The 17638-nt window shown below is 39.2% G+C and overlaps 1 protein-coding gene across 1 annotated transcript in view; it reads right to left on the bottom strand.

Moving 5' to 3' along the window:
* Nucleotides 1-17638, bottom strand: part of LOC148118756 (contactin-associated protein like 5-1-like) — a 918003-nt gene that overhangs the window by 266483 nt on the left and 633882 nt on the right. Inside the window, exon 13 of the mRNA XM_087899418.1 lies at nucleotides 2170-2370. Coding sequence (XP_087755544.1) covers nucleotides 2170-2370 — 201 coding nt within the window. The remainder of the gene's footprint in view (nucleotides 1-2169; nucleotides 2371-17638) is intronic.

Genomic DNA, 17638 nt, shown 5'->3' with positions numbered 1-17638 from the left:
GAGACAGACAGTGAACCAAGTCTGCCGATGTGTGGGGAATGGAATGCAAGGAAAGGAGCACAGAGAGGCAGCACTGATCTTATCAGCCTGACAAGCATGGCCGAATCCAACAGCAGTTCTGGAATTGATTTCACAATAATGATCCTGAGTCATCAAAATAAGGATTCCATTTTCTGTTCTGAATTCTGTGTTTAAGAAGGCAAGGAGGCATGTAATCCATTGGGAAAAGATTTTCATTTCAAATAGTTAAAATTTCTTTGAAAATATTTTCAGGGTTTAAAGGGATAAGTGACAGTTATCTGGAAAATTCACTTAGGTGGAACGGTATCTTCCCTTGAAGATTCTAGATTAGTCAGGCAGTGCGGTGTACTTAGTCAGGTGTCTCGCACTCATGCGTTACTGACATTTCTGTCTCTATTGTTCCCCAGCCACTCTCAGCCTGCAAACACTAGCCACAGGATACTGAACTTCATGACAGGATGTGATACTCTACCTTGGACACCTGATGCCCTTGTGACTTTGACAGGATGCGATACTCTACCTTGGACATCTGTAACCCTTGTGACTTTGAGGATGAATTAATGTTGGTGGTAATGAACGACTCCACATGAGCTGAGTGGAGCATATCTTCCATCTCAACACTCAAGAAAAAGATATGTGTAGATCTCTAAGAGTCCAGGTCTAACCTGTTCTATATACAGTGTTCCGAGCCAGCCAGGGTAACATAGACTCTAGTCTGTCTAACCGTCTATGCATTTTGTGAAAAGCAAAGTGGAAAAGCCTAGCTGAGTGTTACTATCACCCTCTCTGGCTCCTGGTCCTCTAGGAGACGAGCAGGCCTTTGCTCCATGCTCCTGTTACCCCAGGCCGTCCTGCTGTTACCACCATGCCTCCCCTGGCATGATGGGCTTTAAACCAGGAACAAAGGCAGCCTCTCTTCTGGGTGCTTTGTTAGGTGTTACATCTCAACAGCAGGAGAGACAACTAGTTCACACATAATGACCAAACCATTCATTCACCAAAAAACAACAGAACTGGAGAACATAAAAGGAGTTAGCCTTTTTTTTTTTCTGAAATGAAGCCTCAGGGATAGGAATTATCTCCCTTGGTAGAGTGATTTCCAAACATGCACAACAACCCTGAGCTTGAAGGCCAGTATTCCCGGGAAGAAAATATGTATACTTCTGTATTCTCGGCACTCCAGAGGTGGAAACAGGTAGACCAAAGATTCAAGGTATTCTAAGATACATAGTGAGTTAAACGGAAATGAATGTTACTTGATAAACCCCATCTTAATAGCTGCTTAATTCATTAAATATAAAAATTTACTTTTTTATCCACTAAAATCTCTTTTCCTCAGGTAACAGAAGTTCTGCAAACAGAGAACTTGTTAGTCTCATTGACTGGTGCTTACTCCTTAGATATCCTTTATTTTAGACATAACTCATAACGCTTGTGTGTAAGAACTGGGATACTTGGTGCCTCTGATGCCATCTGTCCTCTCTAGCAGTGTACAACTGTCATATTTTCCATATCAATCTCAAATGCCCTGTCCTCAAATGCATTTCTCACAAAAATCTCTTCATTTCCACAGCTGATAGGGGTGGGTATTATCGCTATGTCATTCTGAAGATATAGTGATAAGTACAGACTCAACAGGCCTCCCTCCATATCAAAGCCAAGACTCGTGGCCTTCTTTGAGTCATATCTTTTCCCAAAGCAGAGAGAACAAACACACTGCAGTCATTTTTTTTGTCAAATACCCCTCTCTTTGGACGCCTTAGCTAGTGTTTCTATTGTCATAAAACACCATGATGAAAGGAACTTGGGAAGGAAAGCTTAACAACTCTCAAGTGGCACTCCATCACTGAGAGAAGTCAGGGCAGGAACTAGGAAACATGAACTGAGGCTTTGCTCCCCCTGGCATTGTCAGATTTAATTTTTTTTTATTGATTTCCTTATATATCCCAGGACTACGTGCCCAAAGATAGTACCACCCATAATTGGCTTGGCACTACCACATCAGTCACTAAGAGAATTATCATTTGAAGACATTTTTTTAAATTGAGGTTCCCACTTTTTCAATGACCCTAGCTTGTGCGAAGAAAAAAAAACATAGAGTATTGACATGTGGGTTTCAGGGTACCATAAAGAAGGGCAGGACCTTACCTGGTGTGTTAAGCAGGCGAGATCTCCTGCAGTGATATACCACCTCCTGTTCACAGTGCTCTGAGCCGTCAATCAGAGCCTCCAGCTGCTCCATACTGCCACCGTAGTTTAGGGTCATGGAATAGGGCTTCTCAGGATTGGAACCCTGTACCCGAGTCAGCTCTGTGCTGTTGTGCTGAACTGTCATCCAGATCTTGTCCTCTGCGTAGACAACAGCATGAAGCAGGAAAAGTAAGAATGAAGTCCAGAGAAGAGGACAAAAACAGTGGGTCACTCAAGCTACAATGAAGTCTCGCCTGAAGCCTCTATACAGACAATGGCATTGAGGCATTCTATACTTTAAAGAAAGAGCCAAGAATTTTGTTCTTTATAGGGCTCAACCTCAAGTTAATATGGGGGAAAATAGTATTAAGAGTTACGTTTATGAGTCTTTATTTCACGGACTTTATACTATATATTTAATGCAAATTATTCATTTAAAATTGACCAATACAATCTCTCTCCTTATCCCTGGGGAGACTGTTCAAAGACATTCTAAAGCATATCAAAGTCTACAGGAGCTCAGCTTTCTCACAGAAAATAGCATAGCATATTTGTGTCACATACCTACTATATACTCTAAATCATCCCAATGTTGCTTTTGATACCTAATAAAAGATAAATGCTATGTAAACAGTGGTTATACTGCATTGTATAGGAAATTTTGACAGGGACAAAATAGCTATGTAAGTTTAGAATAAACACAATACCAGGGGTAATTTCTTAAAGAACAATTTAATAGGTAGAAAACAACAACAGCTATATATCCTAAGCATTTTTAAAACAACCCATCATTATCAGAGATGAAACAATTCTGTGTAGGCATAAGGACCTGAAAATTAAGCCTTGAAGTGATATTTTAAAAACCATTGGGAATGGCAACGCAAGCTTTTAATTATAGTGCTGGTCAAGGATAGAAAGATGACCTCTTGGTGGAGACAGCCTAGCCTCGTTAGAGAGCCCCAGGCCAATGAGAGTCTTTCTTAGGAACAAAAACAGGTTGGGAAAATGTCTCAGTTAAGAGAGTATACTAGAAAGCCCCACATTAGTTATCTACAACTATCTCCTAAGATGCCATCTTAGGAGAGCCCAGTGCTCTCTTCTGGTGTCCACAGGCGTTTGTACTCACATGCACAGCTCCCAGCCCCACTCCAAACATAAATACATACATTCTTTTAATCTCCAATGAAAAATTCAGATGAATAACATCTATGGAATGACACCTGAGGTTCCCCCTGGCTTCTAAATAAGTACAAACACACACATATATGCACAAACATGTATGATGACAGTTCTTGGTTGTCAACTTGACTCCATTTAAAATTATGTAAAACCCAAGTAGTTAGGAACATCTGTGAGGAATTTTTCTTGGTTAAATCATTTGAAATGGGAATCTTTTAATGTGGGATGATCCACTTTTAATCTGGGCCACACATTCTGGTGACAGCCTATGTAAGGGGCATAGAGATAAGAGAGCTTCTGCTCTTTATCTATCTGGCCTCACTTCTGCTGGAAAGTCCCTTCACTGGCATGAGAGTCAACTTCTTCAGGATTCTAGCGTTTACTAAAAAAAATAACTGGGAAATCCAGCCTCATGGACTGAACAACTTCTGTATTCTTGGACTTTCTACTGGTCAACAGTCAGTGCTGGATTAGCTAGACCACAGCCTGTAAGATGCTCTAATAAATTCCATATATGTATGCCTCCTTTTCTGTTCCCTTAGAGAACCTTGGTCAACACAACATCCATACATATCTGAAAAATTATCAGGATTTTTTCATATTGAAAGTTTTCAGATACGTAGCATTCTTTCAGTAAGAATGAGAGAACAAGGCAAGGAGGGATGAAAGATAATGGAAAGAGAGGAAAATGGTTTGAAAGACAGTCAACTCTGTGCTTGAAAGCCATTTTTGCCATTATGAAACTTAGGGCACTTCACTAAACTCAGGGTTTTAATCGATGATAGCATATGATGATGAAACCAGGGCATCAGTGGCCACTACACAGGCTGGCAGCAGGGCTGCTAATGTACAGGAGAGCTGTCATAGCAGTTAAGACAGTCTACCTGCCATACAGAAGTCCCATGTTCAGTTCCAGCACCCACGTCAGATGGCTCATAAACACCTATTGCTCCAGTTCCAGGGGATCCAATGCTCTCTCTCCCCTCTGAGGAAACTGTACTCACAAGTGAACATACCCATCCACACTCAGACACACGGAGACAGAAATAAAAATAAATAAATCTTAAAGTTGCAAAGGACTGTGTGGAATGTCTGTAGGATATTATTGTGCTAACTTGGGTGGAAGCACTTACTGCATCTTGACACAGAGATTAATTCAGAACATCCTCACAACTAAAGCACAGGAGGAAACAGGAAGATGTGAAAAGCATTTTCCATCTGAGAATCTTGCCCACATAATTGCAACATGATTCTTCATAGATCCAAAGGGCAGAAAAGGAACTGAGCAGAACAATCATGTGGTTTCTTCCCCCTTCCACCCTCTTAGTTTTACAAATGGGGAAAGGCCCATAAAGAAAAGCAATAACCCACAGCATTTCTACTAGAGAACACTGACAGGAAAGCATGCTGAAGGCAGCTGTTATTATTAACCACAGGCAGCAGGGTTAGAGCCATTGGTGTGGTTTCACTAAAAATAAAGAAAAGGGTAAAGACCTCACTGTGCGGCCATCCTGTGCTAATTCTTTCCTACAATTCTTTCTGCCATCCTCACTCCTCAGTCTCGGTATGTTAGAAGATTAAAGAAATGGTTTGTTTTTAACTATTTCCTTAGTAAAAGCTGTTATATCATGCAGTGACACTATGCTGAGTGACTGTGAATCATCCTAGGAATAGTTTCCCAAACCAACTAATTGATAAGCATAATATCTCCATAAAAACATGAGCCTTGTTGTCTTGAAATGGTACTGTATTCTTCTGTAAATTCTAGTGAAAAAACTAATTATATTGAATCTTTACTCCTAAAACAAAAATGACATAAACCCATAGTGCTACGGAAGTTACCTGAAAGCCCATATTGTTAACAGATTCACCTGAAACTCCCAAAATTTTTTTTTTGATGTCTGGTTTAATTATAGTTTCTATTACTGAGATGAAACACTGCCACCAAAAAAGCAAGTAGGGAATAAAAGGGTTTACTTTGTTTATACTTCCATATCACTGTTCATCATCGATGGAACTCAGGTTAGGAACTCAAACGAGGCAGAGACCTGGAGGCAGGAGGTGATGTAGAGGCCATGGAGGAGTACTACTTACTGGCTTTGCTCCATATGTCTTCCTCAGCCTGCTTTGTTATAGAATCCAGGGCCAAAAGCCCAGGGTTGGTCCCACCCATAATGATCTGGGTCCTTTACCATCAATCACTAATTAAGAAATTGCCTTACAGGCTTACTTATGGACCAGTCTGACGGAGGTGCTTTCTCAACTCTCTTCTCTGATCAGAGGCTCTTTCATCTGATGACTATAGGATGTGTCAAGATTGCATGAAACTATGCAGTACAATGACAATATACACAAATGTTGTAAAGATAACAAAAAGATATTATTCAATAATAAGATGCTACAGAATGAAAAATAAAAATGGACAGCTTTGAAATGGACATGATATTTATAAGAAGGTTGATGTTTATTTCTGAGGTATATTAATGCAGCCCTGAAGCTTCTTTCCCCATGCTAGGTAATACTTCAGACATTATGGAATAATTTTAAAGATATGACAGGTATAATAAAACATCAAAGAATGAAGACCATGGAGAGAAACGATTACTCGAAAACTATAGTGCATTGGCTAGTTTTGTTTCAAAGACTTCCTGACAATTACTCATTCTCACTTCCATCTATCTATCTATCATATATTGAGCAATGTTTTATAATTTATCTACTATCTACCAATTGTCAGTGATTTATTATTGATCTGAAGGTCTAATATCATTCATCCATCTATCTGTCTGTCTATTATCTATCTATCTATCTATCTATCTATCTATCTATCTATCTAATATTTACTATCAACCTATCATCTATCAGCACTTATCTTGTCTCTATTTTCCATGTTTCCAACCTGGTTCTAAAAGTAGTCCATATATCATCACTCAATCATTGGTTTGACATTTCTTTCTATATTAGATGTACATTTTCAACTTTTTCATTTATGTGACTGTTTATTTATTTAATTACTTTAGTGCAATCATGTTCTGTCTTTGGCCAAAATGGAGATGGAAGCTGTATCAGAGTTGAATGTTCATTTTACATATGCTCATGTTGCCAATTCTGCCTCTGGATATTGAATGGGAAGTAAATTTGAAATAATTCAATTTAATACTTGGCACTTTTGATATATATGATGTACAGAAGATAAAATAGGACTATTCATGGCTCCACATTGCTCCCCACAACATAGTTAATAGGCATCACAAGTCTAGCTATAAGCATAGAGTTAGGATAAAGATTGAAGATGAGGACATATAACCCATACTCACACCTGGTTTTCCTTGTGGGATACTCACATCACAGGATTCACTCTAAGTAGCCTTATGCACATACAAACAAGGTGACATTGTTACCTAGGTTGACTCCTCTGTGGACTACCCCATTACTTTAATTAAAATGGACCTGTGAAGTTAATGCATGATTCATCAACGGGGCAGTGAAAATTCTTGTGATAATTTTGGAGTTAGAGTTTTGGTGTATTTGTGTGATACCAAATAGTTACTGTCAACATGACAGAAAACACAATCACCTATGAGATAAACTGGGCATATCTTTGCTGAAATTTCTAGATTAGATTTGTGTAGGAAGAAAAGTCCATTTTGAAGGAAGCAGCAATATTCCATAGGATAGAATCTTGGGCTGCACAAAAAGGAGGAGGTTAGCTGAGCACCAGCATTCATCCCTATCTTTCTGCTTCCCTACCTCAGAAACAATGTTACCGGGTGTCTCAAGTTCTCTCTCCTTGCTTCCCTACTACAAATGAACCGGGAGCAGCAGCAGTCTCAAGCCTCCAGTGCCATGCCTTCCCCATGATGGATTATATCTTTCCACTGTCAGTCAAACATGTGTTTCTTTCCTAAAGTTGATTTGGTTAAATATATCATTTACTTCTATAGCATGGAAGTGATTAAAACAGCCTGACTGTTCGATACTTTCTAAGAAAGGGTCCTGGACAAATCATGACCACTGTGAAGCCATTATAACATTTCAACAGTGATACCTCATGATATTACTGACATTAATATTACTCTTTGCACCCACGATATTATCATTATATTTTGAAGTTATATATTACCAGCACCCATAACATGCTACATGACAAAAAAATGAGTACCTGATATTTACATTACAGGCATGTACAATTGCTGCTAATAGGCTGCATGCCTTCCAGGGTAATTGTCAATGAAACCCATTCCAGTGTTAAAAGTTAGGCGCTCCCACATTAGAATTTTCTACAACATTAGAAAGTGGACCAGAATGTCATTCCTTAGAGTTAGAGCACGAATATTATTCTTCAAATGAACTTACAAGTCATGAAAGATTGATTATAACATTGTTGCTGCTATGCAGGACCAATTATTCCCACCTTCCTCAGTGTTAATCACACTGTAATAAGCTCATACATTTCTACTTTTTCTCTCCTGGTTATCTTGAAATTCCTCAAAAGAATTTGTACTTTACAATTTGTCAACATTTTGCTGCTTCTACTTGTTTGATCCAGTCAAGTTTCTTCTATTCCTTTGACTGTCTAGTGTCACACAATCACATTATTGGAGACAGAGCTTCATCATTGTAACTATTCTAAGGTGAGTCAGTATGGACTTACCGAAGACCATGACTTTGCCTAATTGAAGTGTACAATGGGTATATACCATAGTATGTGCATCTAATCTAAAAACTGGGGTGTGTTGAATTCCTGGAGATTACTGGCCTGGGAAGTTAGCAAATGTGGTGAGTTCCAGGATGTGGAAAAAGAAAAAGGTGAGGAATGACACCTAAATTTGTTCTGTGGCTTCTACATGTGTATATACAATTGAGTAGATACATTTACCTAGACAGTCATATCCACGCACATATACACAAAAGCAAACATAAAGCCACAGTTTTATAGTTAAACCATTAAAGTATTAACTTGCATAAGACACCATTCAGCCTAATGACATGGTATGAGAAATAAGGATCCCTGTGTCTCTGTCCACATCAGAGAGCCTACTATTTTTATGTATACAATGTTTACAAATTATGCCCATCAAACAAACCGCATGATGAGGTCCTAAAGCAGACATTTGCAGATGTCACCATATAGAATTATGTGAACCAGAAAACCATTCAACTGTTTTCCCACAGAGCTGTGAAATTTTCTAGGATATGCACAATATTATGCCTTTGTGTCCAAGGGTATGATGAATTATTGGATGCCCAGGTACAAACTCATGACAAAATGCATTCTCCAACTTTTCTAAAAGTTAAGGAGAAACTTGTTGTAGTTGTTTGAGTGGGAATGGCTGCCATAGGCTCATATGCTTGAAGACTTGGTCCTAGGTTGGTAGAATACTTTGGGAAGGATTAGAAGGTATGAATTTGGTAAAGGAGGTGTGTCACAGGGATGGGCTATGAGGCCTCAAAAATTTCCCACCATGCCCAGTGAACTATCTGTTTTCTGCTGGCAGTTTTGAGATGTGAAATCTCAGCTGTTCCTTTGTCATGTTTTTGGTCTAACACCATGGACTCTAAATTTCAAAAGCTGTTAAGTCCGATTAAATTCCTTATTTTGTAAGTTGCCTTGATTATGTGTTTTTATTACAGCAACAGAAAAGTAACTGATAGACAAAGAGATCAGAACCAGGAAGTGGACTTTGTTCTCACAGGGCTGGCTGTGATTTTTTTAAATGTGGAAGACTTTGGGACTTTACACTTGGAAAGTGATTGAATGCTCAAACGACCATTCTAGTAAGTTCGGAAGACAATAGTATGGAGAGCAGTGTAGACTATGAAGGCCCAACTTAGAAGTTTTAGAAGGGGATAATATTAGTAACTTGTCTAGAGACCATTCCTATGATTCTTCGGCAAAGACTGGCTGCTTCTTGCCTTCATCCTAAGACCCTTCCTTAAGCTGAAATAAAAAGGAATGGACTAACTTCTTTAGCATAGAAAATTTCAAGGCAGCCTAATAATGGACTCTGTGGTGTGGTTATAAATAATCACTTCTTTGAATGTCTACAATGAAAATGAAGAAGATAAAAAAGAAATAGAAAATAAACATATTTAAGAGAAAGTGGATAGTACAGTATGTAAGGTTGGAGCTAAGGCTTAAGTTGAAGAGAGAGAGAGAGAGAGAGAGAGAGAGAGAGAGAGAGAGAGATTAAGTAAAGGCCAAATTTGCATTGGAATAAAAGGAAGGATGCCCTCACACAGACAGGCTTAGGCTTCCAATTTGGTGGAGGGGGAGGGCTAAGGTGTTTTCTGCATCTAAAAAGCAATAAGAACAGATGTTTCAATTGTTATTCAATGAGATCAGCTGCCATCCCAATTTGTCAATGAAACTTAGTAGTAACATTCATACACTTCTGCTTTTAGTGTTATGAAAGATACAGGAGGAAAGGTGTTCTGGACCTTCTTTCACTGTGAAAAAGAACCACTGAGGCCAAAGTGTTACAGAGAAGTCCCTGCATACAGTCTGGGAGTGAAGAAGTGGCCCAAAGAGGCTATTCTGAAAGGTGAGAAATGTTGCAAGGAGCCGCTTGTTGTTTCCTGGCTGCTCAACCCCAAATAATCACACAGAAACTATATTATTTAAATCACTGCTTGGCCCATTAGCTCTAGCTTCTTATTTCCTAACTCTTACATCTTAATTTAACCCATTTATAGTAATATGTGCATTACCACGTGGCAGTGACTTACTGGGTAAAGTTGTGACATTTGTCTCCGGTAGGACTATGTGGCTTCTCCCTAACTCCACCTTTATTCTCCCACCATTCAGTTTAGTTTTCCACACCTACCTCTATTCCCTGTGCAGTCCCAAGACAGCTTCTTTATTAACCAATGGTATTCACAGCATACAGAAGGAAAATCCCACATCAGAGAAAGTTAAACATAATTTTTTTTGAATATCTCAAAATGTTAGAGTCTCCAAAGTCATGGATATCTGCCTACAAGAGATGAGCATAGGCAGTAGAAACCTGCTACGAAAGAGAGATTTATGTTGCCACAGCAAAACTGGAAGGAGAGAATTATCTAAGCTCTTTGACATCAGACATGAAACTGTAAGAATTGGAGTTTTTCCTGTGGCTTTCAGTCTTGCTTTGGTCCAGTATTTTTTTATGCTGTTCCCATATTGACAGAATGTCCTTAAATCTTATTGTCAATGAAATTCATCAATTCCTTTTTAGTTTATCCTCAGGAAGATTTGTAGGACAAAGGCAGAAAGCGGCCACCGTCTGCCAAACTATCCAAGAATAGTCTCTAGCATAGTTGCTAATCTTGTTCCTCCCTGAAATCTCTTGAGTTGGGCCTCCATAGTCTACCTTTTGGAATGGTCATGTGTATTCTGTACTGCTATATGTTGTAAGTATGCAATTTTATTATTTGTTTTTATAGGAGGTTGTATTAAGGAATTGATTTTAGGAGTAGAAAAGGCTTTGGAATGTAAAAGTGTAGAGACTGCAAATAACTGTAGTGATTTTTGACATTGGAATAAACGCATTTTTCACTGTGAGATATGTTCACAAGCCTATGGGAGTCAGGGTGTACAATGTGGTAGTTTAAATGGCAACGCTTCCTGTACTATCATTGTTTGAATACTTGGGCTCCAGTTGATAGAAGTGTTTTGGGAAGAATTGGGAGATGTGACCTTGGAAGAGATGGTGTGCCACAGGGATAGGCTTTGAGGCTTCAAAAGTATCCCACCATCCCCAGGGTGGTTTCTGATTCTGGCTTAGAGTTTTGAGAAGTGATATTTCAGCTGTTCCTGCTACCATGCATCTGCTCCACCTTCATGGAGTCGAATCCTCTGAAACCAGAAGCCCAATTAAATGCTTTCTATTATGAATTGCCATGGTTGTAGAGTTTTAGCACCACACTAGAAAAGCAACCAATATAGACTGTGTAAGAGTGACCAATGTTTCTATTTGTTATGAATGTCTTGAATATTACAACTAAATGAGGGATTCCAGGCGATCTGCTGGAGAAAGATGAAGGAATGGAGTTTCAGTGAAGCCTGGCCAGTTGTTACAGCCCTCAGTGTTCCACAAGGGCTAACTGACAAAGAAGAAATTTTCATCTATGAAGTGCAAGATACTGGGCTTAGGTTGAAACCCTATGGAATAATGTCTACCACATGAAGAGATGAATTCATCTTGACTATTTTTATTGGGCAATTTCAAAGCTACTCTTTTGTGCATGTGTTGTATAATGATCTCAATTAAAATCATAGACTTTGCTCATAAAGGAGCTGGATGACATAGTGGGTCAAGCGCTTGTTGCTCAAGCGTGAGGACCCGAGTTAAAGCTCCAACCTTGTGTGATAAAATTAGATGATGTGGCATGTATTTGTATTCCCAGCACAGTGGAGGTTGAAAGAGTAGATTCTCAAGCCTCTCTGGTCAGGTGACCTAGACAAATTAGAGAGATCCAGGCCAATGAGTATTTTTGTGTCACAAAACATAAGAAATAGTATTTGAGGCTATCTTCAGGCTTTTACACATTCCAGCACACACATATGTACACACACACACACACACACACACACACACACACATACACACACACACCATACCACACCACACCACACTCCAAAGGCATCCAAAGTAAAGAAGATATGCCAGAAAGAGTGTGATGACTAGCCATAACAGGATATTCTGGAGCATTCTTTCTTAACAACTTCTTTGTAAGATTGTTCCTTTTCAATACCCCAGTAAATGAGTTCTCCAGAATAGGTCACTAGACATTCTACCTGGTTCCACTGGCTCTCATTTCGAAATCTATAAATTGTTTACATAGAGAGTCACAATTCAATTTTCTTTCATATTTTTCTCTCATTACATCAGATTGGTATTAATAATAATAATTATTATTATAGTAATTATAGATGCTGTCCACTGTTCATCTGTTGCCATGGGGATAACCACTCAGAATGAAGAATAAACAAAATAAAAAATTTTTTAAAGAGAGAAGCAGGTAAGAAATAACTCTGATTATTAAAGTTACCTTCTGCACATATATCTTTCTCTGCACAGTCAAAAAAATATTGCAGTTTTTCCTATATCAATGCTTGGAAAAAATGGAAATCTACAGATTGTCAATACTCTGCTTGATTGAACTGAAATCACTGTAGGGAGCTACTTATGTTCCTTTAAACAGTGTGCCAATTCACTTATTGTCCAATTGTAATAAAACAAATCTATATTAAGGTCTCAGGGGGTCACTTCTGATACTATTATGCATATTGACAAAGTGAATCTTTTATGCCAAGGGTAAAGAAAGTTTAAATAGCCCTTAAAAAAGATCTCTACTTATTCATTGTCTACTCCTGATATGCTTTTGACGACTCCCATTCTTTTGAATTGATGCTTATTTAACTTTTCGTGTTTGTACCTTATCTTTCAACTTAACTCATAAATAATAATGGGTAAATAACATTGACTTGGCCTGAGATTCCATGGTTTCCAGAGGCACATGTGTTAGGGGATTACATTATTAGATCTAGCTCCAAGTACTATATCTACTAACCATTAGATCCCTGGAAGAAGTAGGTTAGCTCCCCAAGTCTCAGTCTACTAATCTTTTAGCTGGGCAGTATCTAGCATGAAGAGCTGTGAGCAGTAAATAAAGACACACAGGTTGGCTCAAAGCATAGAGCTGACTAAGACTAGAAGTTCTCCCTATCACCATTCATGGCTCTTGGTGTCTTTTCAACCATTAAGCCAGGAAACCATTCTGCAGATGCTATTCCAGGGTCACTTGAAAAGTTACTGGAATAAAAGGAGGATTGACTAGCAAGAGAGACTCCAGAATCCAAACATCCTTAAAAACTAATAGATACATTTTTATTTTCTACTATGTTGTTATATGTATTCTTGCATGTATATTTTCATGAATGTGGAATCATGTATGAGTAGAGGTTCAGGTGCCTATGTGTGTTTTGCATATGGAGGCCTAAGGTTGATGTTGAGAATCATTTTTTTATTCTTCTTTTTTTTCATTTTTAATTACTATTATTGCTTTATAAATAATATCATTCAACATTTCCACTTCCTCCCCTCCTCCCATTTCCCCTCCCTCCCTCCCTCACCTTCCCCTCTTTCCCTCCAGTCTTAAGAGAGGGCAGGGTACCCTGCCCCGTGGGAAGTCCAAGGCCCTACCTCTCCTTGATCACTCTTTTAACTTATTCATTAAGTCAAAGTTTTCTCAATCAAACCCAGAGCTTTCTGTCTGTCTACTATTGGTAGTCAATTTGCTCTGGGGAACTCTTGCTCCTTTCCCAATATGGAAACAGAGGTGGGTCACCATTTCAACCTGTCATTTACATGGGCTCTGTGTTGGAGCCCATGAATGTGGATTCATTCTACCTTGATCAAAGGTCAGAGAGTTTTGGCCTATTCTTACTCCTTTAAGGTTACAACAGGAGATTTGACCCAGGGTGTGGCTGCCTACAGGATGCTTGGCCTAGGATGTGAGTGCTGCATGTCCTGCCTAAACAACATAATACTTTACTCAGGATGCTTCAGGTATAGAAGAGGTAATTGTTTTGTTGTTTTTTGTAGTTTGACAAAGAAGTCTTTTGTTTCCTCCCACTTTTGTAATGGGATATATAAAGCATATAAAAAATAAACACGGATAGATTCAGTATTCACTGGGCTGCCCTCCTGACTCTACTCTGGGTCTCTGTCTATTTCGTTTGAATCTCTGTTTCATCTGTCTAATACTTCTAATCTACATGGCCCTATTCTGGAATGTACAAACATATCGAGACTAGACCCGGACAGATGGATCTTCAGCATGGGGCTAGTAACAGTTCTGGGGATATGAACTCCAGTTCTCAAGTTTATGTGGCAAGAATTTCAGGTATGGAGCTATTTCCCCAGTCAATTGATACACATATATGCAAAAATGTATAAATACTACTTGCTGAGTCCATTCAGTGTAGCAATAACATTTTAATGAAAAATATTGATGAACAAATTGAAGAAATCAGAGAGGAAATTTTTGAAATACTAGAAACAACTGAAAATAGTACAATATATCAGGTCTTCTGGAACATAACTAAGGCAGTAGTCAGTCCTCAAAGAAAATTATATAGTGATAAGTTCTAGTGTTAGGAAAACAACCTAATGATGCTTCTTTTTTTCAAAGTTTATTAAATTATAAAAGTTTCCATTTCCACTCCTCCTCCCAACACCCTCCCACTCCCCCCACTCCCTCTCCTCCTCCCTCTCCATCCCTAAGGGCAGTCAGGGTTTCCTGCCCTGTGGGAAGTTCAAGTTCCTCACCCCTCCCTCCAGGTCCAGGAAGGTGAGTATCCAAACAGACTGGATCCCAAAAATTCAGTATATGCAGAGGAAACAAGTCCCAGGGTCATTGTCAATGGCTTTTCAGAAAGATTCCAGGCCAGCCACATTCAGAGAATCCGACCACATTTAGAGAATCTGGTTGGATCACGTGCTCGTTCAGTCCCAGTCCCACTGGCCTTGGTGAACTCTCCTTAGATCAGTCCCCTTGTTTCAGTGGATGATCGCACCCCTCGAGGTCCTGATTTCCTTTTTCATGTTCTTCCTCCTTCTGCTCCTCATTAGGACCTTGGGGGGCTCAGTCCGGTACTCCAATGTGGGTTTCCATCTGTATCGCCATCCATCGTCATATGAAGGTTCCCTAGGTCTTTGAGCCTATTATTCGTGATCCTAGAGAAGCTAAATAAGAAGGTGAACCTGAAGAAAATCATGTAGTTATCCTCCTGGAGATTGGAAATAGACAAGAGGGCCAGAACCTTCATCTGGCGATGGATGGAGATAGAGACAGAGACCCACATTGGAACACTGGACTTAACTCCCTATGTCCAAACGAGAAGCAGAAGGAAAGAGAACATGAGCAAAGAAGGCAAGACCTAATGATGCTTCTTAAATCTTTAAAAAAACAAGAAGCCAATTGCAAACCCAGTGTGCAGCAAGAAATAAATGTTATGGTGAAAATTAATGAAATAGAGACTACAAGAAAGTGCAAATAATTAATCAATAATGGTTGGGTCTTTAAAAAGTTAGTAGTTTGGACAAACATAACCAAACACAAAGGGATAAGACCCAAATAATTAACAAAAATCAGAGATGAAAAGAGAATGTTAGAACAGACTAATCCAGATCATTTTACTATTATAAACCAAACCAGGAACCTATGCTGTAGGACCCACCTTCTCTTCAGTCTTTATAATGGGAAGGATGACAATCAGCCTAAAGCAACTTCTACCACCTTTAAAAGCCATAAAGTTCTACCAAGATATTTTATTTCTCCCAAGAGTATCAACCCAGCTGCTTAGGGAGGCATGCTGCCCTACCTGTTGTACCTACCATAGCCAGTTTCCTTCAGAGCAGGCTGTTCTTTTTGATAGGAGCATGCATTATCAGTTCCAGGCCACTGCACTCCTTGCATTAGCTGTGATATACATAGTACCACATCCAACATCACTCTTCCACCTGCCTGTGCTGCCACATTTACGACTTCCAGACAACCTACTTGACTGAGATTTATCCTCTCGCTTCACTCTAGCCTTTACTTTTTAGGTGGCTTTTTGGAGAGTTATTTTTCCATTCCCCTTGCTTCAACATAGATGGCATGATCAAAGAGACCCAGGAAATTTGTTTTATGGTGTAACAAGGTGGTGTATTAGATTCCACATATACTAAATCATATTTGGTAGCTGTGTGATAAAAGAAGAAAGGTTATGTGTCTGGGATGTACAGAGCTGTTGGTTAGTGACACACACAAGGCTAGCATGAGGATTCCTAGCATAATAAATACTGTGGACTCTGAGCTCTGCAGTGTATAGCTGGGGTCTGAGGTTTAACTCAGTTAGTAGTATGCTTACTTCTCCTGAAAGAAGACAAGGGTTTGATCCCCAGTCACACATAAACTGGATCTGGTGGTGCATCCTTTTGATTGCTGCACTTTGAATACAAGTCAGGAGAACCAGGCATTCAGTTATCTTCAGCTACACAGTGCATTGAAGACCAGCCTGGGTACATGAGATCCTGTCTAGGAACCTTTATAGTGATTGGCTCAAGGGAAAAGAATTTTTACATTGTTTTCTCAGTGACGTACATATTTGAGACAGTAAACATGGAGGCTAGATGATTCAGGTCCAGCACCAGCCATTTTCCCTATTGACCTTCCCTGTTTTATCTTTGTGACATACTGAGAGAGGAGAGTTTTCAAGTCAAATTATAATTTATATGTTGAGCAGAGAGCACTGAAGCTGTGCGTTGGTTCTTCCAGTGGTCTTACGAGTGTCTGTTTTCTTTCTTCTGGAGACCCTTGTCATGGTCTCTTGTCACCTAGGCTGATCACGAACTATTCTTTTTTAAAGTAGTTCTTTCTAGGAGGTTGGAGAGAAGACTCCGTGGTTAAGAGCACTTGCTACTCCTGCAGAAGATCCAGGTTTAATTGCCAGCACTCAGACTGAGGTTTGTAACCCTTTGAAACTCAAGGTCCAGGAGATATGACAGCCTCTTCTGGTTTGCATGAGCACCGGGAATACACATGGTATTTGCACACAAAACAAACCAATGCTTATACTCACAAAATGAAAATAAATGTATCATTATAAGTGTGTGCACAGCTGTGAGATATAAAGTATATAAGCACTCACATGCCACAGTGCACTTAGGAAGGTCAAAGGACAATTTGAAGGACTTGGTTCTTTTCCTCTACCTTGATGACTCAACTTGGGTCATCAAGCTTAGCAAATGATTTTACTCACTGAGCTAAATAGTTGGTCTTTGAGCTTCTTATGGAGCCAAAAATGAACTTGAATTTCTGATTTTCCTGTCTCCACCTCTTCCATGCTCGTCATAGACATAGCCTACCACTGATTTCTTTATACAATTCTGGAAGTGCTACCCGGGGCTTCCTGTAAGTGAGGTAAGCACTCTACCAATGGAGTTCTATCTTAGAAGTTGCAGGGAAGTACTGGAAGATTTTTGTGGCAGACTTTATCTAGGTGCAGTGTGGGGATGAAACTGGAAATTTACCTATGTCTAATTTCAATTCCAATCTGTGTCATTTTTCACTATAGAATGATAGTAATTTTGAGCTTTGATCTTTCACAACCTCAGCTTTCTATAATTAAAAATATGAAATAATACCTCCTCCATACTTCACTGTGTGGATTAAAGGTGATAAACTCTAAACTTATAAGCCAGGGCCCTTAATCTTC

Source organism: Myodes glareolus, chromosome 20 (assembly GCF_982192425.1).
Source record: "Myodes glareolus chromosome 20, mMyoGla1.1, whole genome shotgun sequence".
Taxonomy (NCBI): Eukaryota; Metazoa; Chordata; class Mammalia; order Rodentia; family Cricetidae; genus Myodes; species Myodes glareolus.
The sequence above is the reverse complement of the archived record's forward strand: the minus strand, read 5'-3'. Positions and strand labels throughout refer to the sequence as shown.